The sequence below is a fragment of the Carcharodon carcharias genome, chromosome 21 (assembly GCF_017639515.1).
Source record: "Carcharodon carcharias isolate sCarCar2 chromosome 21, sCarCar2.pri, whole genome shotgun sequence".
Classification (NCBI taxonomy): domain Eukaryota; kingdom Metazoa; phylum Chordata; class Chondrichthyes; order Lamniformes; family Lamnidae; genus Carcharodon; species Carcharodon carcharias.
This window is the reverse complement of record NC_054487.1, coordinates 23,728,543-23,754,850: the sequence shown is the minus strand read 5'-3', so window position 1 is coordinate 23,754,850 and position 26,308 is coordinate 23,728,543. Positions and strand designations below refer to the sequence as shown.

General features: G+C 48.6%; 1 protein-coding gene across 2 annotated transcripts in view; it reads left to right on the top strand.

Annotated features, from left to right (window-relative positions):
* Positions 1-26,308, top strand: part of kdm5a (lysine (K)-specific demethylase 5A) — a 224,200-nt gene that overhangs the window by 24,670 nt on the left and 173,222 nt on the right. Inside the window, exons 4-6 of one of the 2 annotated variants that reach the window (XM_041215724.1) lie at positions 11,852-12,022; positions 12,919-12,975; positions 18,506-18,617. In XM_041215724.1, coding sequence (XP_041071658.1) covers positions 11,852-12,022; positions 12,919-12,975; positions 18,506-18,617 — 340 coding nt within the window. The remainder of the gene's footprint in view (positions 1-11,851; positions 12,023-12,918; positions 12,976-18,505; positions 18,618-26,308) is intronic. The other variant, XM_041215725.1, reaches the window with a different exon arrangement.

The window sequence follows — 26,308 nt, the reverse complement described above, 5'->3', positions numbered from 1 at the left end:
GACATGGACTGCTCCAGTTGTGAATGATGCTGAACATTGTACAATCATCAGTGAACATCCCCACATCTGACCTTATGATGGAAGAAAGGTCATTGATGAAGCAACTGAAGATGCTTGGGCCTAGAACACTATCCTGAGGAACTCTTGTAGTGACGCCTTGGACCTGAGATGATTGACCTCCAACAACCACAGCCACCTTCCTTTGTGTTAGGTATGACTCCAGCGGCGAGTTTTCCCCATCTCCCATTGACCACTTTTGCTGGGGCTCCTTGGTGTCACATTCGGTCAAATGCTACCTTAATGTCAAGGGCAGTCACTCTCACCTCACATCTGGAGTTCGCTTTTTTTTCCATGTTTGCACTAAGGCTGTAATGAGGTCAGGAGCTGAGTTACCCTGGAGAAACTCAAATTGGGTGCCAGTGAGCAGGTTATTGCTAAGCAAGTGCCTCTTGATAGCACTGTTGATAACTCCTTCATCAATTTACTGATGTTGGAGAGTAGACTGATGGGGTGGTAATTGACCGGGTTGGATTTGTCATGCTTTATCTGTACAGGACGTACCTAGGCAATTTTCGACATTAGCAACTACTTGGCTGTGTTGTAGCTGTACTGGAACAGCTTGGCTAGGGGTGTGGCAAATTCTGGAGCACAAGTCTTCAGATCTTGATTGAGTTTTTCAAGGAAGTGACAAAGATGATCGACGGAAGGGCAGTGAATGTTATCTACATGGATTTCAGTAAGGCCTTTGACAAGGTCCCTCATGGCAGACTGGTACAGAAGGTAAAGTCGCACCGGATCAGAGGTGAGCGGGCAAGATGGAAACAGAATTGGCTTGGTCATGGACAGAGGGTAGGAGTGGAAGGGTGCTTTTCTAAATGGAGAGCTGTGACTTGGTGTTCTGCAGGGATCAGTGCTGGGACCTTTGCTGTTTGTGGTATATGTAAATGATTTGGAGGAAAATGTAACTGGGCTAATTAGTAAGTTTGCAGATGACACTAAGGTTGGAGGAGTTGCAGATAGTGAAGAGGATTGTCAAAGGATACAACGGGATATAGATCGGTTGGAGACTTGGGCGGAGAAAGAGCAGATGGAGTTTAATCCGGACAAATGCAAGGTAATGCATTTTGGAAGGTCTAATACAGGTAGGAGTTATACAGTAAATGACAGAACCCTTAAGTGCATCGACGAGCAGAGGGATCTGGGTGTACAGGTCCACAGGTCACTGAAAATGGCAACGCAGGTGGATAAGGTAGTCAGGAAGGCATATGGCAGGCTTGCCTTCATCGGCAGGGGTATTGAGTATAAAAGCTGGGAAGTCATGCTGCAGCTGTATAGAACCTTGGTTAGGCCACACTTGGAATATTGCGTGCAATTCTGGTCGCCACATTACCAGAAGGATATGGAGGTGTTGGAGAGGGTGCAGAGGAGGTTTACCAGGATGCTGCCTGGTCTGGAGGTTATTAGCTATGAGGAGAAGTTGGAGAAACTCAGATTGTTCTCACTAGAGCGACGGAGATTGAGGGGCGACTTGATAGAAGTTTACAAAATTATGAGTGGCATGGACAGAGTAGATAGAAGCTTTTTCCCAGGGCGGAAGAGTCTAGGGGACATAAATTTAAGATGAGAGGAGAAAACTTTAGAGGACATGTGTGGGGCAAGTTTTTTTTTACGCAGAGGGTAGTGAGTGTCTGGAATTCACTGCCAGAGGAGGTGGTGGAAGCAGGTATGATCGTGGTGTTTAAGAGGCAGCTTGACAAATACATGAATAGGATGGGAATAGAGGGATACGGACCCCAGAAGTGCAAAATGTTTTAGTTTGACAGGCAATATGATCGGCGCAAGCTTGGAGGGCCGAAGGGCCTGTTCCTGTGCTGTACTTGTCTTTGTTCTTTGTTCTTGTTCTACTATTGCCAGAATATTGTCAGGGCCCATAGCCTTTGCAGCATCCAGTGCCTTCACCCGTTTCTTGATATCATGTGGAGTGAATTGAATTGGCTGAAGACTGGCATCTGTGATGCTGGAGACCTCCGGAGGGGACCGTGATGGATCATCCACTTGACACTTCTGGCTGAAGATTGTGGCAAATGCTTCAGCCTTATCTTTTGCACTGATGTTATGGACTCCCCAATCGTTAAGGATGGGGATATTTGTGGAGCTGCCTCCTCTTCCAGTGAGTTGTCTAATTGTCCACCACCATTTATGACTGGATGTGGCAGGACTGCAGAGCTTAGATCTGATCCGTTGTTTGTGAAATCGCTTGTCTCTTTCTATTGCATGCTGCTTCTGCAGTTTGGCATGCAAGTAATCCTGTATTGTAGCTTCACCATTATTTAGGTATTCCTGGCGTGCTCCTGGCATGTCCTCTTTGCACTCTTCTATAAACCAGGGTTTGGTCCTCTTATCTAAGGAAAGATATACTGGCACTGGAGACAGTCCAGGGAAGGTTCACTAGTTTGATCCCAGGTATGGATGGAGGGGTTGAGTAGGTTGGGCCTGTACTCATTGGAATTGAGAAGAATGAGAGGCGACTTTATTGAAGCCTATAGGATTCTTAGGGGGCTTGACAGGGTAGATGCTGAGAGGTTGTTTCCCCTTGTGGGAGAGTCTTGGACCAGAGGGCATAATCTCAGAGTAAGGAGTCGTCCATTTAAGACAGAGATGAGGAGGAATTTCTTCTCTGAGGGTAGTTAATCTATGGAATTCTTTACCTCAAGAGGGCTGTAGAGGCTGGGTTGTTTAGTATAGTCAAGGCTAAGATAGACAGATTTTTAATCTGTAAGGGAATCAAGGATGATGGTGAAAAGGCAGGAAAGTCCAATTGAGGATTATCAGATCGACCACGATCTCATTGAATGGCGGAGCAGACTCTTTCGGGCGAATGGCCTATTTCTGCTCCCACATCATATGGCCTTATGATCCCCTGGTTTGATGGTAATAGTAGAGTGGTGGATATGTCGGGCCATGAAGTTACAGATTTGACTGTGTACTGTTCTGGCGCTGCTAGTGGGCCACTGTGCCTCATGGTTGACCAGCCTTGAGTTCCTAGATGGCAGATTTCCTTTCCTAGTGAGCCAGATGGGTTTTTACGAAAATGGACAATGGGCCAGATTTTTATTGAATTCGAATTTCACTGTTCACTATGGTGTGATTCAAACCTGGGTCCCTAGAGCATTGCCCTGTGTCTCTGGATTACTAGTCCAGTGACAATACCACTAGGTCCCCAACTCCCCCAAGAGTGGGAATAAACGGGGCTTTTTCGATTTGGCAGGCAGTGAATAGTGGGATGCACAAGGATCAATGCTGGGTCCTCAGCTATTTACAATCAAACTTAATGATTTAGATGAAGAGACAGAGTAATTTATCAAAGTATTGATGATACAAGCTAGGTGGGAAGGTAAGCTGTGGGGAGGACATAGAGAAGCTGTAAAGAGATATAAATAGGTTAATTGAGTGGGCAACAAGATGGCAGATGTATCTTAATGTAGGGAAGTGTGAAGTTATTTACTTTGGTTGTAAGAATAGAAAAGCAGAATATTTTTTAAAAGGTGGGTTGGGAGTGTGTGTGTGGGGGTTGGGAGTGTGTGTGTGTGTGTGGGGGTTGGGAGTGTGTGTGTGTGTGGGGGGGTTGGGAGTGTGTGTGGGGGGGGTTGGGAGTGTGTGTGTGGGGGGGTGGGGAGTGTGTGTGTGTGTGTGTGTGGGGGGGGTCGGGAGTGTGTGTGTGTGTGTGTGTGGGGGGGTCGGGAGTGTGTGTGGGGGTCGGGAGTGTGTGTGTGGGGGTCGGGAGTGTGTGTGTGGGGGTCGGGAGTGTGTGTGTGGGGGTCGGGAGTGTGTGTGTGGGGGTCGGGAGTGTGTGTGTGGTGGGTGTTGGGAGTGTGTGTGTGTGGGGGGGGTGTTGGGAGTGTGTGTGTGTGGGGGGGGTGTTGGGAGTGTGTGTGTGTGGGGGGGGTGTTGGGAGTGTGTGTGTGTGGGGGGGGTGTTGGGAGTGTGTGTGTGTGGGGGGGGTGTTGGGAGTGTGTGTGTGGGGGGGGTGTTGGGAGTGTGTGTGTGTGGGGGGGGTGTTGGGAGTGTGTGTGTGTGGGGGGGGTGTTGGGAGTGTGTGTGTGTGGGGGGGGTGTTGGGAGTGTGTGTGTGTGGGGGGGGTGTTGGGAGTGTGTGTGTGTGGGGGGGCTGTTGGGAGTGTGTGTGTGTGGGGGGGGTGTTGGGAGTGTGTGTGTGTGGGGGGGCTGTTGGGAGTGTGTGTGTGTGGGGGGGGTGTTGGGAGTGTGTGTGTGTGGGGGGGGTGTTGGGAGTGTGTGTGTGTGGGGGGGGTGTTGGGAGTGTGTGTGTGTGGGGGGGGGTGTTGGGAGTGTGTGTGTGTGTGGGGGGGGTGTTGGGAGTGTGTGTGTGTGGGGGGGGTGTTGGGAGTGTGTGTGTGTGGGCGGGGTGTTGGGAGTGTGTGTGTGTGGGCGGGGTGTTGGGAGTGTGTGTGTGTGGGCGGGGTGTTGGGAGTGTGTGTGTGTGGGCGGGGTGTTGGGAGTGTGTGTGTGTGGAGGGGTGGGGAGTGTGTGTGTGTGGAGGGGTGGGGAGTGTGTGTGTGTGGAGGGGTGGGGAGTGTGTGTGTGTGGAGGGGTGGGGAGAGTGTGTGTGTGGAGGGGTGGGGAGTGTGTGTGTGTGGAGGGGTGGGGAGTGTGTGTGTGTGGAGGGGTGGGGAGTGTGTGTGTGTGGAGGGGTGGGGAGTGTGTGTGTGTGGAGGGGTGGGGAGTGTGTGTGTGTGGAGGGGTGGGGAGTGTGTGTGTGTGGAGGGGTGGGGAGTGTGTGTGTGTGGAGGGGTGGGGAGTGTGTGTGTGTGGAGGGGTGGGGAGTGTGTGTGTGTGGAGGGGTGGGGAGTGTGTGTGTGTGGAGGGGTGGGGAGTGGGTGTGTGTGTGGAGGGGTGGGGAGTGGAGTGTGTGTGTGTGGAGGGGTGGGGAGTGGGAGTGTGTGTGTGTGGAGGGGTGGGGAGTGGGAGTGTGTGTGTGTGGAGGGGTGGGGAGTGGGAGTGTGTGTGTGTGGAGGGGTGGGGAGTGGGAGTGTGTGTGTGTGGAGGGGTGGGGAGTGGGAGTGTGTGTGTGTGGAGGGGTGGGGAGTGGGAGTGTGTGTGTGTGGAGGGGTGGGGAGTGGGAGTGTGTGTGTGTGGAGGGGTGGGGAGTGGGAGTGTGTGTGTGTGGAGGGGTGGGGAGTGGGAGTGTGTGTGTGTGGAGGGGTGGGGAGTGGGAGTGTGTGTGTGTGGAGGGGTGGGGAGTGGGAGTGTGTGTGTGTGGAGGGGTGGGGAGTGGGAGTGTGTGTGTGTGGAGGGGTGGGGATTGGGAGTGTGTGTGTGTGGAGGGGTGGGGATTGGGAGTGTGTGTGTGTGGAGGGGTGGGGATTGGGAGTGTGTGTGTGTGGAGGGGTGGGGATTGGGAGTGTGTGTGTGTGGAGGGGTGGGGATTGGGAGTGTGTGTGTGTGGAGGGGTGGGGATTGGGAGTGTGTGTGTGTGGAGGGGTGGGGATTGGGAGTGTGTGTGTGTGGAGGGGTGGGGATTGGGAGTGTGTGTGTGTGGAGGGGTGGGGATTGGGAGTGTGTGTGTGTGGAGGGGTGGGGATTGGGAGTGTGTGTGTGTGGAGGGGTGGGGATTGGGAGTGTGTGTGTGTGGAGGGGTGGGGATTGGGAGTGTGTGTGTGTGGAGGGGTGGGGATTGGGAGTGTGTGTGTGTGGAGGGGTGGGGATTGGGAGTGTGTGTGTGTGGAGGGGTGGGGATTGGGAGTGTGTGTGTGTGGAGGGGTGGGGATTGGGAGTGTGTGTGTGTGGAGGGGTGGGGATTGGGAGTGTGTGTGTGTGGAGGGGTGGGGATTGGGAGTGTGTGTGTGTGGAGGGGTGGGGATTGGGAGTGTGTGTGTGTGGAGGGGTGGGGATTGGGAGTGTGTGTGTGTGGAGGGGTGGGGATTGGGAGTGTGTGTGTGTGGAGGGGTGGGGATTGGGAGTGTGTGTGTGTGGAGGGGTGGGGATTGGGAGTGTGTGTGTGTGGAGGGGTGGGGATTGGGAGTGTGTGTGTGTGGAGGGGTGGGGATTGGGAGTGTGTGTGTGTGGAGGGGTGGGGATTGGGAGTGTGTGTGTGTGGAGGGGTGGGGATTGGGAGTGTGTGTGTGTGGAGGGGTGGGGATTGGGAGTGTGTGTGTGTGGAGGGGTGGGGATTGGGAGTGTGTGTGTGTGGAGGGGTGGGGATTGGGAGTGTGTGTGTGTGGAGGGGTGGGGATTGGGAGTGTGTGTGTGTGGAGGGGTGGGGATTGGGAGTGTGTGTGTGTGGAGGGGTGGGGATTGGGAGTGTGTGTGTGTGGAGGGGTGGGGATTGGGAGTGTGTGTGTGTGGAGGGGTGGGGATTGGGAGTGTGTGTGTGTGGAGGGGTGGGGATTGGGAGTGTGTGTGTGTGGAGGGGTGGGGATTGGGAGTGTGTGTGTGTGGAGGGGTGGGGATTGGGAGTGTGTGTGTGTGGAGGGGTGGGGATTGGGAGTGTGTGTGTGTGGAGGGGTGGGGATTGGGAGTGTGTGTGTGTGGAGGGGTGGGGATTGGGAGTGTGTGTGTGTGGAGGGGTGGGGATTGGGAGTGTGTGTGTGTGGAGGGGTGGGGATTGGGAGTGTGTGTGTGTGGAGGGGTGGGGATTGGGAGTGTGTGTGTGTGGAGGGGTGGGGATTGGGAGTGTGTGTGTGTGGAGGGGTGGGGATTGGGAGTGTGTGTGTGTGGAGGGGTGGGGATTGGGAGTGTGTGTGTGTGGAGGGGTGGGGATTGGGAGTGTGTGTGTGTGGAGGGGTGGGGATTGGGAGTGTGTGTGTGTGGAGGGGTGGGGATTGGGAGTGTGTGTGTGTGGAGGGGTGGGGATTGGGAGTGTGTGTGTGTGGAGGGGTGGGGATTGGGAGTGTGTGTGTGTGGAGGGGTGGGGATTGGGAGTGTGTGTGTGTGGAGGGGTGGGGATTGGGAGTGTGTGTGTGTGGAGGGGTGGGGATTGGGAGTGTGTGTGTGTGGAGGGGTGGGGATTGGGAGTGTGTGTGTGTGGAGGGGTGGGGATTGGGAGTGTGTGTGTGTGGAGGGGTGGGGATTGGGAGTGTGTGTGTGTGGAGGGGTGGGGATTGGGAGTGTGTGTGTGTGGAGGGGTGGGGATTGGGAGTGTGTGTGTGTGGAGGGGTGGGGATTGGGAGTGTGTGTGTGTGGAGGGGTGGGGATTGGGAGTGTGTGTGTGTGGAGGGGTGGGGATTGGGAGTGTGTGTGTGGAGGGGTGGGGATTGGGAGTGTGTGTGTGTGGAGGGGTGGGGATTGGGAGTGTGTGTGTGTGGAGGGGTGGGGATTGGGAGTGTGTGTGTGTGGAGGGGTGGGGATTGGGAGTGTGTGTGTGTGGAGGGGTGGGGATTGGGAGTGTGTGTGTGTGGAGGGGTGGGGATTGGGAGTGTGTGTGTGTGGAGGGGTGGGGATTGGGAGTGTGTGTGTGTGGAGGGGTGGGGATTGGGAGTGTGTGTGTGTGGAGGGGTGGGGATTGGGAGTGTGTGTGTGTGGGGGGGGGTTGGGAGTGTGTGTGTGTGTGGGTTGGGAGTGTGTGTGTGTGTGGGTAGGGAGTGTGTGTGTGTGTGTGTGTGGGTAGGGAGTGTGTGTGTGTGTGTGTGGGTAGGGAGTGTGTGTGTGTGTGTGGGTAGGGAGTGTGTGTGTGTGTGTGGGTAGGGAGTGTGTGTGTGTGTGTGGGTGGGAGTGTGTGTGTGTGTGGGTGGGAGGAGTGTGTGTGTGTGTGTGGGGGGGGTTGGGAGTGTGTGTGTGTGTGTGGGGGGGGTTGGGAGTGTGTGTGTGTGTGTGTGGGGGGGGTTGGGAGTGTGTGTGTGTGTGTGTGTGGGGGGGGTTGGGAGTGTGTGTGTGTGTGGGGGGGGTTTGGATGTGTGTGTGTGTGTGTGGGGGGGTTGGGAGTGATGTGTGTGTGGGGGGGGGTTGGGAGTGTGTGTGTGTGGGGGGGGGGGTTGGGAGTGTGTGTGTGTGGGGGGGGGGTTGGGAGTGTGTGTGTGTAGGGGGGGGTTGGGAGTGTGTGTGTGTGGGGGGGGGGTTGGGAGTGTGTGTGTGTGGGGGGGGGGTTGGGAGTGTGTGTGTGTGGGGGGGGGTTGGGAGTGTGTGTGTGTGGGGGGGGTTGGGAGTGTGTGTGTGTGGGGGGGGGGTTGGGAGTGTGTGTGCGCGTCTCGTGGGGGGTGCGCGTCTGGGAGTGCGCGTGCGCGCGTGTGTGTGTGTGGGGCTGGTGATGCGCGCACGCGCGTGTGTGTGTGGGGGGCTGGTGGTGCGCTCGTGTGTGTGTGTGGCTGGTGGTGCGCTCGTGTGTGTGTGTGGCTGGTGGTGCACTCGTGTGTGTGTGTGGCTGGTGGTGCACTCGTGTGTGTGTGTGGCTGGTGGTGCGCTCGTGTGTGTGTGTGGCTGGTGGTGCGCTCGTGTGTGTGTGTGGCTGGTGGTGCGCTCGTGTGTGTGTGTGGCTGGTGGTGCGCTCGTGTGTGTTTGTGGCTGGTGGTGCGCTCGTGTGTGTGTGTGTGGCTGGTGGTGCGCTCGTGTGTGTGTGTGTGGGGCTGGTGGTGCGCTCGTGTGTGTGTGGGGCTGGTGGTGCGCTCGTGTGTGTTTGTGGCTGGTGGTGCGCTCGTGTGTGTGTGTGTGGCTGGTGGTGCGCTCGTGTGTGTGTGTGTGTGTGTGGGGTTGGTGGTGCGCTCGTGTGTGTGTGTGTGTGGGGCTGGTGGTGCGCTCGTGTGTGTGTGTGTGTGGGGCTGGTGGTGCGCTCGTGTGTGTGTGTGTGTGTGGCTGGTGGTGCGCTCGTGTGTGTGTGTGTGTGTGGCTGGTGGTGCGCTCGTGTGTGTGTGTGTGGGGCTGGTGCTGCGCTCGTGTGTGTGTGTGTTGGGCTGGTGCTGCGCTCGTGTGTGTGGGGCTGGTGGTGCGCTCGTGTGTGTGTGTGTGTGTGTGGGGCTGGTGGTGCGCTCGTGTGTGTGTGTGTGTGTGTGGGGCTGGTGGTGCGCTCGTGTGTGTGTGTGTGTGTGTGTGTGGGGCTGATGGTGCGCTCGTGTGTGTGTGTGGGGCTGGTGGTGCGCTCGTGTGTGTGTGTGTGTGTGGGGCTGGTGGTGCGCTCGTGTGTGTGTGTGTGGGGCTGGTGGTGCGCTCGTGTGTGTGTGTGGGGCTGGTGGTGCGCTCGTGTGTGTGTGTGTGGGGCTGGTGGTGCGCTCGTGTGTGTGTGTGTGTGGGGCTGGTGGTGCGCTCGTGTGTGTGTGTCTGTGGCTGATGGTGCGCTCGTGTGTGTGTGTGTGGGGCTGCTGGTGCGCTCGTGTGTGTGTGGGGCTGGTGGTGCGCTCGTGTGTGTGTGTGTGGGGCTGGTGGTGCGCTCGTGTGTGTGTGTGTGTGGGGCTGGTGGTGCGCTCGTGTGTGTGTGTGTGTGGGGCTGGTGGTGCGCTCGTGTGTGTGTGTGTGTGGGGCTGGTGGTGCGCTCGTGTGTGTGTGTGTGTGGGGCTGGTGGTGCGCTCGTGTGTGTGTGTGTGGGGCTGGTGGTGCGCTCGTGTGTGTGTGTGTGGGGCTGGTGGTGCGCTCGTGTGTGTGTGTGTGGGGCTGGTGGTGCGCTCGTGTGTGTGTGTGTGGGGCTGGTGGTGCGCTCGTGTGTGTGTGTGTGGGGCTGGTGGTGCGCTCGTGTGTGTGTGTGTGGGGCTGGTGGTGCGCTCGTGTGTGTGTGTGTGGGGCTGGTGGTGCGCTCGTGTGTGTGTGTGTGGGGCTGGTGGTGCGCTCGTGTGTGTGTGTGTGGGGCTGGTGGTGCGCTCGTGTGTGTGTGTGTGGGGCTGGTGGTGCGCTCGTGTGTGTGTGTGTGGGGCTGGTGGTGCGCTCGTGTGTGTGTGTGTGTGTGTGTGTGTGGGGCTGGTGGTGCGCTCGTGTGTGTGTGTGTGTGTGTGTGTGTGGGGCTGGTGGTGCGCTCGTGTGTGTGTGTGTGTGTGTGTGTGGGGCTGGTGGTGCGCTCGTGTGTGTGTGTGTGGGGATGGTGGTGCGCTCGTGTGTGTGTGTGTGGGGCTGGTGGTGCGCTCGTGTGTGTGTGTGTGGGGCTGGTGGTGCGCTCGTGTGTGTGTGTGTGGGGCTGGTGGTGCGCTCGTGTGTGTGTGTGTGGGGCTGGTGGTGCGCTCCCGTGTGTGTGTGTGTGGGGCTGGTGGTGCGCTCCCGTGTGTGTGTGTGTGGGGCTGGTGGTGCGCTCCCGTGTGTGTGTGGGGCTGGTGGTGCGCTCCCGTGTGTGTGTGTGTGGGGCTGGTGGTGCGCTCCTGTGTGTGTGTGTGTGTGTGTGTGTGTGTGTGTGTGTGTGTGTGTGTGTGTGTGTGTGGGGCTGGTGGTGCGCTCGTGTGTGTGTGTGTGTGTGTGTGTGTGTGTGTGTGTGTGTGTGTGTGTGTGTGTGTGTGGGGCTGGTGGTGCGCTCGTGTGTGTGTGTGTGGGGCTGGTGGTGCGCTCGTGTGTGTGTGTGTGGGGCTGGTGGTGCGCTCGTGTGTGTGTGTGTGTGGGGCTGGTGGTGCGCTCGTGTGTGTGTGTGTGTGGGGCTGGTGGTGCGCTCCCGTGTGTGTGTGTGGGGCTGGTGGTGCGCTCCTGTGTGTGTGTGTGTGTGTGTGTGTGTGTGTGTGTGTGTGGGGGGGCGGTGGGTGGTGGCTGCTGGGGGTGCACGCGTGCGTGGGGGTGGTTCTGGGGGTGCGAACATTTGGGGGTAGGTTGGGGGTGCACACGTGTGTGTTGGGGGGGTTGGGGTGCACGTCTGTGTGTGTGCGTGCGCTGGGGCTGCACGTGGGGGTGCTGGTAGTGCGCGCGTATGTGGGGGGGCTGGGGATGCGCGCGTGGTTCTGTGGAGCTGCTGGGGCTGCGCGTGTGCTGTGCGGGCTGGGGTTGCGCGTGTGTGCGGTTGGGAGGGTGGAGGTGCGCGCGTGGTGCTGTGGTGAGTGGAAGCACGTGCGTGTTCTCCCTGCCTTCCTCCCCGTTTTGTTCGGGTGGGCACCAAACACATCAAAACACTTTGTTGGGAGCACGCAAGGGTGAAGTTGAGGTATCAGAGTCCACAGAATCCCTAAAGACACATCTCCCTGACCCTCCAGGCATCATCTGCCCCGCATTGGACTTATCAACCTTCTCAGAAACCCACTGAGTAGAAACAAAGAAACAAGTCATTGTCAATCCTGAGGGACTGACTCCGAAAAGGGCAACTTTTGGTCTCTTTTTGGCCCTACTTTGTGTTTTTGTTGATTTTACTTGCTGATATTTTTTCATGCCCTTTTTGTTTTTCTAATTTCTTTTTTAATTTCACCCTACACTTTCTATACTTATCCAGGCTTTCTGAAGCATTGCGCTCTTGGTATTTGACAATCTCTTCCAGCACCACAATCCTTAAAGGTATCCATCCGTGTTCCCCGAGTTCTGGCCATACCTGATTTTAATTGCTCCATCATTGAGGGCTGTGCCTCCAGCTGCCAAGCTTTAGAATTTCCTCAATAAACCTCTCTACCTCTCTTTCCCCTTTAAGATACTCCTTAAAATCCAGTGCATTGATCAAGCTTTATTTTTCTTTCCACTTCTGCTAGCAGGTGGTAGGTAGAATTCAATGAGTGCTGACCATCTGAAACCTTACTCAAATGGTTGTTCTTGCCATATAAGCCAAGCCAATGAGCTTGAACAGGGGTTGTGACACCAAGTAGGAGCACTGGTTTTCTGATGTAGAACAAGCATATAAAGTGGGATCTTCCTGGTTTATATAGCTAAGGAACCATACCACTGCACAATCAGGGAAGCAGATTTTGTTTAATCTTTTTCTTGCATGGCTCGACATTAAAAAACGAATTTTCCTCCTGCAGGTGGTTGCAAGTGAAGGTGGATTTGAAGCACTGTGCAAGGAGAAAAAATGGGCAAAGGTCGCCAGTCGAATGAGTTACCCACAAGGAAAGGGCATTGGTTCACTGCTACGGTCCCACTATGAGAGGATTCTATATCCCTATGAGTTGTTTCAGACAGGAGCCAGTCTCTCGGTAAGATGAACGAATATAAAGGTTTTGACTTTATTCAGCAGCGTTCCAATAGTTCATTTCAGACAGCAGCCAAACTACCACAGATACTGGTAAGATGACTTGGCTGGTTTTATACATAAGATGATCTTGATTTTTAAATTCTTTATGAAAGTTTTTACAGCGTGTCCTCTAGATCACCGTCATTTTGGATGTGATTATTAATCCCCAGAACTATCACTCTGAGCTCCATTTGAATTGTGCAGACTGCACACGTGCTTTAAGTTTTCCAGCATTGAAGCCCCATTCAGTGACTTCTCTCTGACTCAGTTGTGTGCGATCTCTCTTTCACAGCCACATCGCCGCCCCCCCCCCACCCCAGCTTCTGTGTATGCCCTATCACACCTGCCCTTCCCCCCTTCCTGGACTCATATGTGCAACTTCCCACCCCAGTGAGCAAGCACCCGGCCTGCCGGTTTGCAACCCTCTTCCTGCGCCGCATGTCCATCTGTGGTTCCTCACCATCCTCCCCTCCATTCTTGCCCACTTACCCCAATGCGGCAGCCCCTGCGCCAGCCTGCCATTGTGCAGCGTCCCCCACACCCATGCCAGCAGCCTGTCTGCAAACCCCCCAGCCCACTCTCTACGCTGACCTCCACCAGCCACCAAGTCTGCGTGATGTATCTGCCTGCTTGCCCATGTGGCCCCACCTTCCAAACTTGCTCGTGCTCTCCTCCCCCTGCCTTGATTGATCTTTCTCTCTATCTCTCATATTCCTGGCTCATTCATGCCTCCTCTCTGGGGACAGATAATGAAATTACTAGTGATTTCACTTGCACTTGGGAGATTGATTTCTTGTTGAATATCCATAACTGCTTTTGCATCAGCTGTGTTAACTGTAATTATTTGTCTTGTTATAGACTGCTGAAAACTCTTCTATGCAAATTTTTCCTGGCTGTGTTAAAACCTTGAATCAGGTAGGCAAACCTCTCTGTGCTTAATCGGCCATAACTCTTTCCTCTCCCTGCAGCAGCCCCCCCCCCCCCCCTTATTAAATGGTATTTCTAGCTCCTGTAAGGATTGAACAAGTGACAAGATTGTTTGGCTTTGTATCTGCCATGAGATTTAGTTTGGGGTGTGCTCACAATAATCTTGCAATTGAGTGTTCTGTTAATGTCAGGCACACATCATCTTTGCCTTCTTGTTACAGACATCAGAGTTTTGATGAAAGGTTACAACCTGAAATGTTAACTCTTCACCTCTCCACAGATGTTGCCTGACTTGTTGAGTATTTCCAGCATTTTCTGATTTTACTCGCCTCAGTCTCCTTTGCTCCAAGGATGCTCTCCTTGGGGTTGCTCGCCCTAGTTTCTCCTACCTAACCTTGTAGCTAAAATCTCTATTTCTGGAAACCATTCTGGAAAATCTCCTCTGCAACCTCTTGAGGACCTTAACATTCTTCCTAAAGTGTGGTGACCAGCACTGGATGCAATACTCTTGTTGTAGCTTAACCAAAGCTTTACAAAGGTTAAGCATAACTCCCCTGCTTTTGTACTTAGTGCCTCTATTTGTGAAGCCCAGGATCCCATTTGCTTTGCTAACTACTCTTTTTATGTCCTACCTTCAAAAATCTATGCACACGACCTCCTATTCCCCCTGCCCCTGCACACCTTTGAGAACTATGCCTTTAATTCTATTTGCCTCTCCCTATGCTTTCTACCAAAAATGCACCACCTCGCACTTTGTGCTAAATTCCACCTGCCCCTTGTCTGCCCATTCTGCTAGCCTATTTGTATCCTTATACAGTCAATTGCTATTATCCTCACTTTTTGCACACATCCAGGTTTGGTATCATTGGCAAATTTAGAAATTTTGCTCTGTATTTCAATATCCAAGTCAAGGAGAAAATTAACAATCTCTTAGACAAATGTGGATTAATTAAAGGAAAACCATCATGGATTTCTTGAGGGCAAATCATGTTCAACTAATTTGACTGAGTTTTTTTGGTGAGGCAACAGAGTGTTGAAGGTAATGTGATGTACATGGACTTCCAAAAGGTGTTTGATAAAGTGCCACATAATAGCAAAGTTGAAGCCCATGGAATAAAAGGGACAAGGGCGGCTTGGATACAAAGTTGGGGAGTGACAGGAAACACAGTAGTGGTGAAAGGTTGCTTTTCAAATTTGAGGAAGGTATATAGTACAGTTCCTGGGGTCGGTATTAGCACTGCTGCTTTTCTTAACCTTTATTAATGACCTAGACTTAGGTCTGCAGAGCACAATTTCAAAATTTGTTCCTATCTTAATTCCTTCTCTAGTACCAACCAGCACTCTTGCTCCTTTATGTACCTCATTATTCTTCTGTATGCCAGTCCCCACCTCCCTGCCAATTTAGTTTCAATCCTCCCCAACCATACTAATGAACCTCCTTTGAAGATATTCATCCCAGTCATTGAGGCATACCTTTTCAATAGGTGTCTCTTGCCCCAGAACTTGTCCTTATCCCCATGAATCTGAAACCCTACATCCTTCACCATGCTCCAAGCCACACATTGATCCTCACTGTCTTCCAATTTCTACATCGCTGACGTATGGAATTGGGAGTAATCCAGAGATTGCTACCTACTTTTTAACTTCCTCCCTAGCTCCTGAAAGTCCGGTTATAGGACCTCAATACCTGCGCTCTCTCTGTCGTTGGTACTGATGTGTACCATATGTTCTGGCTTACTCCATTCCCCCTGCAGAATATTCCGCACTCTTTCCTCTGGCATCAGGGAATTCTGAAGAAGCCGTATGTGACCTGAACCATTAACTCTGTTTCTCTCTCCACAGATGCTTGCAGATCTGCTGAGTATTTCCAGCACCCTCTCAGGCTTGACCATGTTCTTCTTATGTTGACGCACACTTTCCTCTCAAGTCCTTGAATGTGTTGTTGATTCCAGATCTATGCATATCTCTTCTTCAAATAGCCTTTTCAAAGCCCTTCTGATCATGTTTCCATGACCTCTGCAGCCCAGTACCAAGGCAAATATAGTTATGAATACAGAATTAAGCAACTGGTATTATAGCAGAAATGCTCAGGAACCAAGTGTCTCATGAGAAGGAGGAACCGAAGGAGATTAGTACTACTAAAAAAAAAGCGCTGGAGAAATTAATGGGACTGAAAGCCGATAATCTATATCCCAGGGCCCGATAATCTATATCCCAGGGCCCGATAATCTATATCCCAGGGCCCGATAATCTATATCCCAGGGCACTAAAGGAGGTGGCCGTGGAAATAGTGGATGTGTTGGTTGTCATCTTCCAAAATTCTGTAGATTCTGGAACAGTCCTGGCAGATTGGAGGGTGGAAAATGTAAACCCACTATTTAAAAAAAGGAGGGAAGGAGAAAACAAGGAATTACAGACCAGTTAGCCTAACATCAGTAGTAGGGAAAATGCTAGTGTCTGTTAAAAAGGATGTGATAACAGAACACTTAGAAAATATCAACGGGATTAGACAAAGTCAACATGGCTTTATGAAAGGGAAATCATGTTTGACAAGACAAACCTAATGGAGTTTCTTTGAGGACGTAACTAGCAGAAAAGATAAGGAAGAATCAGTGGATGTTGTGTATTTGGATTTTCAGAAAGCTTTTGATAAAGTCCCACGTAAGAGGATAGTGTGTAAAATTAAAGCACTTGGGATTGGTGGTAATATATTGGCATGGATTGAGAAGTGGTTAGCAGACAGGAAACAGCGAGTAGGAGTAAACAGATCTTTTTCGGAGTGGCAGCTGGTGACCAGTGGGGTACTGCAGGGATCAGTGCTTGGGCCCCAGCTATTCACAATATATATCAATGATTTGGATGAGAGAACCAAATGTAATATTTCCTGCTGCATTGTTCCAGTGAAGCTCAACGGAAACTGGAGGAACAGCACCTCATCTTCGGATTAGGCACTTTACAGGCTTCCGGACTGAATATTGAGTTCAACAGTTTAAGATCATGAACTCTCTCCTGCATCCCCACCCCCTTTTTTTCCTAATAATTTATATATTTTTTAAATATATTTTTCTTTTCCCACCTATTTCTATTATTATTTTTAAATTTATTTCCAACCATTGTTTTATCTCCACCTTTTAGCCTATTTCGATCCCTTCTTCCTACTTCACCCCCACTAGGGCCATCTGTCACTTGCTCGTCCTGCTTCTACCCTTAATATCACCGTTAGCGCATCCTTTAGCTAATATCATCTCCGTCAACCCCTTTGTCCTTTTGTCTGACATCTTTGGCAATATCTTCTTTGCCTCCACCAATCACTGGCCCTCTATCCAGCTCCACCTGTCCCACCCACCCTTAAACATCGTATATTTCACCACATTTCAATTTTTCTTTAGTTCTGATGAAGAGTCACACGGACTCGAAATGTTAACTCTGCTTTCCTCTCCACAGATGCTGTCAGACCTGCTGAGTTTTTCCAGCTATTTTTGTTTTTGTGTAATATTTCCAAATTTGCTGGTGACACAAAACTTGGGAATGTGAGTGGTGAGGAGGACGTAAAGAGGCTTCAAGGCGATTTAGACGAGCTGAGTGGGCAAATACATGGCAGATACAGTATAATGTGAATAAATATGAAGTTATCCACTTCAGTAGGAAAAACCGAATGGCAGAGTATTATTTAAATGGTGATAGATTGGGAAATGCTGATGTACAAAGGGACCTATGTCCAATCACTGAAAGCAAGCATGCAGGTGCAGCAAGCAGTTAAGGCAAATGCTATGTTGGCCTTCGTTGTGAGAGGACTTGAGCACAGGAGCAAAGCTGTCTTACTGCAGCTGTACAGGGACTTGGTGCGACCACACCTGGAATATTGTGCAGTTTTGGTCTCCTTATCTAAGAAAGGATATACTTAGCATAGAGGAATGCAGTGAAGGTTCACCAGAGTGATTGCTGGGATGGCAGGATTGACGTATGAGGAGAGATTGGGCCAACTAGACCAGTATTCATTGGAGTTTACCTAGGGCAGATCCTTTTTCAATTAGTTTCAGAATAAGGGGTCTCCCATTTAAGACGAAGAATTTCTTCTGAGTGTTGTTAATCTTTGGAATTTTTTAGCCTGGAGAGCAGTGGAGACTGGGTCATTGGCTACATTCAGCGCTGAGTTATACAGATTTTTGATCTAGAAGGGAGTTGAGGGTTATGGGGACAGACAGGAAAATAGAGTTAACGCCCCAATCAGATATTATTGAATGGTGGAGCAGGCTCGAGAGGCTGAAGGCCTATTCCTGCTCCTGTTTCTTATGTCCTCAACTCCCTGAAGTTCGTCCTCTTCCTGGTGAGTATCTTCACCTTTGATTGTTCTTTGTTCTTTTGCAGAACTACTCTAAACCTGCATGCATTTTGTGATCCAGTAAGTGTATTATAAATAAGGGCATGTTACGGACAGGGGAGTGAGGCAAACTGAACTCCTTTATTTTTCTTGCTATCTGACTGTAAACAGAGGTGCTTTAATTTTTGAAATAGGCTGTGGGGTGTTCCCCAAATCCTCTGTGTGAAGGCAATTTTAAAGTGACTCACAGCAAACTCTCTGGTTAAATCAGAAGTATTGTGAATTCATTTATTCGAACCGGAGGGATGGTCGTCACAACTACATATGCGCACACAAGATAGGAAAGAAAAGAGTTTTACAACTAGGAATAACTTTTAAAAAGTACACGTGAATGTTAGAGTCCAGTGAGTGTTCCTTTACGTAGGAGTTAAAGTTCAGATGGTCCAGCTAGCTGAAAGCAGGTGTTGCCAAATTCCTTCAGAGCTGGTGATGACGCAGCAAGATGAGGTTGGTATTTGGTTCACTGTACAGGCAATGGCAGGAATCTTCCAGAGAACCAGGTTTTGAAGAGGTTTAGACTTGAGGCAGACTTTGTTGTCAGCCTGGAATCAGGCTTTGATGTTGACAGGCTGGATGTTAACAGTCAACCTCCCTGGGAGTCCAGGAATCTAACATTAAAACTTTCTAAAAGCCAAAGAAGCTTAGGTCATGTGGTGCTGCCCATTGATGAGTCAGTTTCAGGTTAACAATCTGTTTTGATGTCTCTGGTTAAAGTCCATTGTTCACCGTAGGACATAGAAGGTGGTTATTAGTGCCTCCACAGGTATAATAAGTTTTGATGGCTTGCTGTCTGATTCAGTCCAGGCTGGGCAGACAGACCATCTGCTGCTCCCATGTTTCGCTGATTGCAATGGGTCCACACAATGATCGGTGTGAGATTCCACAAGGATGAGGGTTGATCTCTGTCCTGTAATTACTGTTGGAAGTTTCCAACACGGCCAACATTCAAATCATGTGACCTGTAGCAGCCATGTTTTTGGTTCAGCAAATTCCATTTTTAAATAAGCAGAAAGTAAAGTTTGATTTAAACAGTTTATGATCTCTTTCATGTTTTATGGACATGAGCGGTACCTGTAGTTCACTGATAAGATTTTCCTGTGATTGTTACAAAAAGTTCAACAATTAATTTCTTTAAAGGGTGATCCTTCTGAAGACGATTTTGCCAGAAACCCAGAGCTGCGGAAACTTCAGATCTTTGGTGCTGGACCCAAAATGATGGGCCTGGGTCTCAGGACAAAGAACAGAGAGGGTAAGGAGATCAACGTCGGTGGGGTGTAGCATGTAGGATTTCACAATATTGTATAGTTGTTAGGTCATTTGAAAAAGAGTAGATGAATATTTCGGATTACTTTCATTTGAGCAGCTTAATGAAATCCAGAACCTTGGTAATTATTGCTGTGTAACCATCAAGCTTTATATTTTGTCATGCATTATTGCCAGTGTGACTTGGTTAGAGATTGGAAACTCTGCAGAACATAGCAGTACATGTTTTCAATGGTGCTTCTAGCAAACAGCAATACAGGAGAGGGAATCTATGCTTTAAATGTCTTGTGTACCTAATAGGTATTTCAGACTTGTTTGAGCATATTTGTTCAGATATTAATAGAATTGCATTAAAAGTGATGTGCAGCATTTGCAACATGTTCATATGGTCCTGTGCATTGACTGATGTTTCCAGGCAAGGTGTTACTGAGAATTAATGTGACTCCTCCCAAGCACACTTGAGTGGCCCTGTAATTGGAACTCCATTCTCAAGCAAAGGGAAACTAACTAATCATCTAAACAAAGGAGTTAATTGCATTACTGCAAAAATTGATGTTTGGTTGATCTGGTAATGCAATAAATTGATAATAAATAAAGAGCTGGATGGTCGAGCATTAGAGTCTTTAGGAAAAGGCCAGTCAAGCCTGTTCCCTTTTCAGGTATCTATTCAACTTTTCACCATATACCTCCTTTATGTGAAAAGTACTCCAAATGTCTTGAGACCCCATCTTACTGCCTGCTACAGCGTCAACTGCAATTAAGCTATTGCACAAACAGCTCAATTGCCCTTTAAGACAAAAGAAGTTCTCTCCAAGTTTGCCTCTTATGCCTGTCACTTAACTGATATTTGAAACCTTTCATTCTGATTACATAGGATTGCATAGTATTTAAGGCACAGAAATAGGGCATTTGGCCCAACCAGTTCATTCTGGCATCTTGAGCAGACTGCCACCTTTTCTCATTGACATCTATCATCATAATTTTTTATTCCTTTCTCCCTCATATGCTTGTCTAACTTCCCCTTAAATGCAGCTATACTATTTGCTTCAACCACTTCTTGTGGTAGCAAGTTCCAATTTCTCCATCTCTTTGGGAAAAGAAGTTTCTTCTAAATTGCCTACTGGGATTTCTTGGTGACTATCATATATTGCTGGCCTCTAATTATGCTCTTCTCTACAAGTGGAAACACTGTGTGTGTCTCCACTCTATAATTTTAAAAACCTTTATAAATGGTCACCTTCAATGTTTTCTCAAGAGAAGAGGGACCTAGCATGTTCATCCTTTCATCATAGGCATACCCACTCGTTTCTGGTACCATCATTTTAAATCTCCTCTATACCCTCTTCAGAGCCTCTGTATGTCCTTTTTATGATGTGGTAACCATGGAAAAAGACAGAGATAAGACAGGAGTAAAAGCCTTGAACTGGGGGAAGGCAAATTTTGCAGAACTGAGAAGGGACTTGGCTGAGGTGGACTGGACAGCACTGCTGGAGGATAAAACAGTGGAAAACCAGTGGGAAGCACTAAAAAGCGAGATCCTTATTGTACAAAGTAGACATGTCCCCTACAAAAATAAGAGTGGTACTGCCAAATCTAGATCCCCCTGGTCGTCTAGAGGAATACAGGGGAAGATCAAACAGAAAAAGAAAGCGTACGATAGGCACAAAGAACTAAGCACTGCAGATAGCCTAGACGAATATAGGAAGTGCAGGGACGAAGTAAAAAGGAAATAAGGAAATCAAAGAGAGGGCATGAAAAAAGATCAGCAAGTAAAGTTAAAGATAACCAAATGTTTTTACCAAAACATTGATGCTAAAAGTTTAGCTAAGATAAAAGTGGGACTATCAGAGATGAAGATGGAAACTTGTGTGTAGATGCAGAGGCTGTGGGAAGGGTTTTGAATGAATATTTTGTCTTCATGTTTACAAAGGAAAGGGAGGATGTAAATATAGTAGTTCAGGAGGAACAACACTGCGAGATATTGGACGGGAAAGTCATAAAGAAAGAGGAAATACTTGAAGGGTTGAAATTCTTGGAAGTTGATAAATCACCAGGGCCAGATGGATTGTTTCCAAGGCTGCTGAAGGAAGTCAGGGAGGAGATAGCAGATGTTCTGAGGATCATTTTCCAATCTTCACTAGATACAGGGGAGGTCCCGGAGGACTGGAGAAATGCAAATGTATTTCCATTGTTTAAAAAGACATCAAAGGAAATGCCAGACAATTATAGGCCAGTTACTCTTACATCGGTGGTGAGCAAATTAGTAGAATCAATCCTGAGAGATTGGATTAACTGTCATGTGGAAAGGCATGGACTAGTCAGGGATGGTCAGCATGGATTTGTTAAAGGAAGGTCTTGTCTCTCAAATTTGATTTAATTCTTTGAGGAAGTGACAAGAAGGGTTGATGAAGGTAGTGCAGTGGATGTTGTGTACATGGATTTTAGCAAGGCATTTGACAAGGTCCACATAGCAGATTGGTCAGGAAAGTAAAAGCCCATGGGATTCAGGGTAATGTGGCAAACTGGATAAAAGGTTGGCTTTGTAACAGGAAACAAAGGGTAATGGTCAATGGATGCCCTTGTGAATGGAAAGTTGTCTCAAGTGGTGGTCCACAGGGCTCAGTGTTGGGACCTTTGCTGTTTGTGTTATATATTAACGATTTGGACGTGAACGTGCGGGGCACAATTGGGAAATTTGCAGATGATACAAAGATTGGCCAAGTAGTGGATAGTGTAGAGGATAGCCATAATCCCCAAAACGATATAGATGGGTTGGTGGACTGGGCGGTAAAGTGGCAGATGGATTTTAACATAGAGAAGCGTGAGGTCATACATTTAGGGAGGTCAAACAGTTACAGGGATTACAAAATAAATGGGAATAGACTAAGAGGGGTAGATGAAGTGAGAGATCTTGGCATACAAGTACACAGGTCCCTGAAGGGAGCAGTTCAAGTAGACAAGGTTGTAAAGAAGGCATATGGAATGCTCTCTTTCGTTGACATAAGTTTGGAATATAAAAGTAAGGATATAATGTTGGAATTGTGTAAAACACTGGTGAGGCCACCACTGGAGATTTGAGTGCAGTTCTGGTCACCACATTACAGGAAGGACGTAATAGCTCTGGAGAGAGTGCAGAGGAGGTTTACAAGAATGTTTCCAGGGTTAGAAAAGTTTAGCTACGAGGAGAGATTGGATAGGTTGGTGTTATTTTCCTTTGAACAAAGAAGGCTGAGAGGTGACTTGATTGAGGTGTACAAAATTATGAGGGGAATAGATAGAGTGGACAGGATAAAGTTGTTTCCCTTGATGGAGAATTCTAGAACCAGAGGACATAGATTCAAGATAAGTGGCAGAAGGTGTAGGGGGTGGGGCGCATGAGGAAGAACTTTACGCAGAGGGTAGTGGGTGTCTGGAATTCGCTGTCCAATTTGGTGGTAGAGGCAGAAACTCCAAACTCTTTTTAAAAACTACCTGGATCAGCACCTAAAGTGTTGTAAGCTGCAGGGCTATGGGCCGGGTGTAGGAAGGTGGGATTAGAAAGGGCACCTGGGTGTCCTTGGGCTGGCATGGACAAGATGGGCCGAATGGCCGCCTCCTGTGCTGTAACTTTTCTATGGTTTTGACTCTTACTGCATGCAGTGATCTGACCAAGGTTCAATAAAAGTTCAGCCTAATTTCTCTACTTTTCAATTCTATCTCTCTAAGAGTAAAGCTGAGTGCCTGGTTTGCTTTTTTTTAATGGCCTTGTTAACCTGTGATGCAACTTTTAGTATTTGTAATCTGCTGACATCCCTTTGTTCCTCTACCCCACCTAGACTTGCATTTTCCAAGTTAATAATTGACCACCCTATTCTTCGTACCAAAATGTATTACCTCACGTTTATGTGTGTTGAACTTCGTTTGCCAGTTTATTTGCTCATTCTGCAAGTTTATTAAGGTCCTTCAGTGATTTGCTGCAGTCCTCCTCAGCATTGACTATACTGCCTCCTCCACCCCACCCCCCAATTCAGTGTCATCTGTAAATTTAGAAATTGTGTTTCTGATTCCAAATTGTTTTGTACATTATGAACAGTGGTGGTCCCAGCACTGACCCTTGTGGAACACCATTTCCCACCTTCTCGAGCTCCGAAGAAATACCCTCTACTCCCACTCCCTGCCTTTGTCTTGAAGCCAGCTAGCAATCCATTCTGCCACTTATCCACTGACTCCACATTCTCTGACCTTATTGTTTTTGTTTTTAATGGAGCACCTTACCAAAGGCTTTTTGTAAATCCATACATCTTACATCTACTGCGTTACCATTGCCTGCTCTTGGTCACCCCCTCAGAAAATACAGTAAGGTTGGTCAAGCAAGTGTTTTTTTCTTGATGTTTGATTATTCTCTCTTTTAGTCGGGGTTCCATTATTTTACCTACCACTGATATTATGTTGATGGGGCAATAATTCCCTGGGCGTGTTTGCCTCTCTTAAATAGAGGTATTACATTAACTATCCATAAGGCCTCTGGCACGACACTTTTTTTCTAATAAATTATTAAATATGTGTAGTAATGCCTCTGCTGTCTCTTCCCTAGATTATTTTAAAATGTGAGAGCCATGAGTATGAGTAGTTCACATTCCTTTTTTAATTTTAAATGTACTTATGTCATTCGTGAGCTCATTATTCAATGCCATGGCTACTCTTCCTATCTACCTGGTAAATACCAAAGTAAAATAATTGTTTAATTTTTCTGATGATGTAGTGTAAACTGTTAGGAGGTTAGTGATGAAGTTCAGGAGGTCATAGGCTGGTGGAATGGGTGGCAGATGAAATTTAATGCAGAGGAGTGTGAAGTGAAAAAGTTAATAGGAAAAGCAAGGAGAGGCAATTTAGAATAAAGGATACAATTCTAAAAGGGGTGCAGGCGCAGGGGGAACTGGAGGTTTATATGCAGAAATTGTTGAAGGTGACGGAGCATGTTGAGGAATTGGTTAATAAGACAAATGGGATCCTAGGCTTTATAAATAAGAGGCAGAGTATAAAAGCAAGAAGTTATGATGAACCTTTCTCAAATGGTACGGTCTCAACTTAAGTATTGCGTCCAGTGCACCTTGTATATGCTATGCATGTTATGGCACAGCTGATGTCAAATGCTGAGTTCAAATCTCAAAGTGGAACTTGAAGCAACTGCTACAACTTTTTTTTGCAATTTGTATAAATTTTGAGATGTGTGCCCTGAATTCAATAGTAATAAGTAACCAAGTCTTAAGGTTTTTACAAAACTTGATTAAACATTTATTAATAGAAGAAATTATTTTAAATAATATAGATCTACAAATTACTATTGATAATTTCTAAATTCCCTACTCAATCTAACTCCCAGTTACACTTCATTAAGGTAACAGTAAGACACACAGATTTTAAAAGACCCAGGCAAAGAAACATGAACAAGTTGATTCCCAAGTGAGTTTTCTTAACTTCATTTTTTGAAGACAGCTGCTTGAGGCATCGATGCTGAAGGCTTTTTCACACACTTGTAAGATCTTAATAATGCCTTCCCTTATACACAGCCCTTGCTCCTTCTTTATACATATCTTTCTCTTTGAATGCAAATACCCAATGTTTCACTATGTTTTTGGACTTTATCACCCTGATAATAAAACCCTCTCATAGCACTAAGTTTTACCAGTAATCTTTGGGAAAAATAAACACATTGTTTCCAAACTTTACCTGGCTAGGTGACACATTTCACGCCTCCTTTGAAAACAATCTAGTCCAGTTCATTTCAAAATGCAAGTGTTCCCTTGACACCTATGTTTCTAAATTTCCCCACGTTTATCTAATTAATATTTCAAACCTAACCTCTCTTCTTAGATCAAAGCACCCAGACTAGCTGCCTCTAATTCAGTTAAATCTCTCTCTCTCACTCATACATCCACTCACACACTCACATACTCTATTTTACAATAAATTCCATTGAGAATTATTATATCTTCTAGACACACACTGCTGCCACTGTGCGTAGATGCTGGAGGGAGTGAATACTGAAGATGTGGGTGGGGTGCCAATCAAGTGGGCCTAGGTGGTGTTGAGCTTCTTGTCTGTTGTTGGACTCATCCAGGCAAGTGGAGAGTATTCCATCACACTCCTGACTTGTGCCTTGTAGATGGTGGACAGGTTTTGGGGAGTCAGGAGGTGAGTTACACTCTGCAGAATTCCCAGCCTCTGACCTGCTGTTGTAGCCTCAGTACTTATATGGCTACTCCAGTAAAACTTCTGGTCAGTGGTAACCCCCAGGATGTTTATAGTGGGGAATTCAGCAATGGTAATGCCATTGAATGTTAAGGGATGATGGTTAGATTCTCTCTTGTTGGAGATGCCTGGCATTGTGTGGCATGGATGATACTTACCACTTGTCAGCCCAAGCCTGTATATTGTCTAGGTCTTGCTGCATATGGGCATGGACTGCTTCAGTATCTGTAGAATCGCAAATGATGGTGAATATTGCGCAATCATCAACTAACATCCCCACTTCTGACCTTATCGAAGGAAGGTCATTGATGAAGCAGCTGAAGATGGTTGGGCCTAGGGCACTACCCTGAGGAACTCCTGCAGTGATGTCTTGGGACTGAGATGATTGATCTCCAACTACCACAACCATCTTCCCTTGTGTTAGGTATGACTCCAACTGAGCCGCAAGAGATATTAGAGTAGATGACCCAAAGCTTGGTCAAAGAGGTAGGTAAGGAATGGATTAAAGGAGTAAGCTGAGTTGGAGTGGCTTTGGGGAGGCAATTTCAGAGCCTCTGGCCCAGTGAGCCAAAGACCAATGGTAAAGCAATTAAAATTGGGGATGCTGAACAAACTGGAATTGGAGTGCAGATCACTTGAAGGATTGTGGGTAACAGAGATAAGGAGGGGCCAGGCCATGGAGGAATTTGAAAGCAAGGATGAAAACTTAAAAATAGTGGCATTGCTGAACAAGGAGCCAGTGTAGATCAGTGAACACAGGGGTGAAGGGTGAATGGAACTTGGGTGCAAGCTAGGACACAGGCTGCAGAGTTTTGGATAACCTGAAGTTTACAGAGGCAGTGGGAGACAGGCAGGAGTATCTTAGAATAGTCAAGCCTGAAGATAAGAAAACTGTGGCTAAGGGTTTCAGCAGCAGAAGAGCTGAGGTGGTGTGGAATCTGGCATTGTTACAGAGGTGGAAATGTGCATTCTTACTGATCATGTGGATGTTTGGTTGAAATCTCATCTCGTGGTCAGATAGGACACTAAAGTTGCGAACAGTCGAGTTCAGCCTCAGGCAGTTGCCAGGGAGATGGATGGAGTCAATGGCGAGTGTTTGGCGGGGACTGAGGACGATGGCTTCAATATTCCCAATATTTAATTGGAGGAGATTTCTGCTCATCCAGTGCTGAATGTTGGACGAGGAGTTTGGCAATTTAGAATCCGTGGAGTTGAGAGAGGATGTGGTAGAGGTGGGTGTTATCAGTGTACATGTGGAAACTTGTGCTTTCGGATGAGGTTGCTAAGGGACAGCATGTGGATGAGAGATAGGAGAGGAAAAGATCCTGGTGAATACCAAATGTAACTCTGCGGGAAGAGAAGCAATTCTAGGCATTTCTCTAGCTATGGTTAGGTAGACAGAACTGAACTTGGGTTTGAGGAGGGTTAGCGTTAGTCCGTTTATTA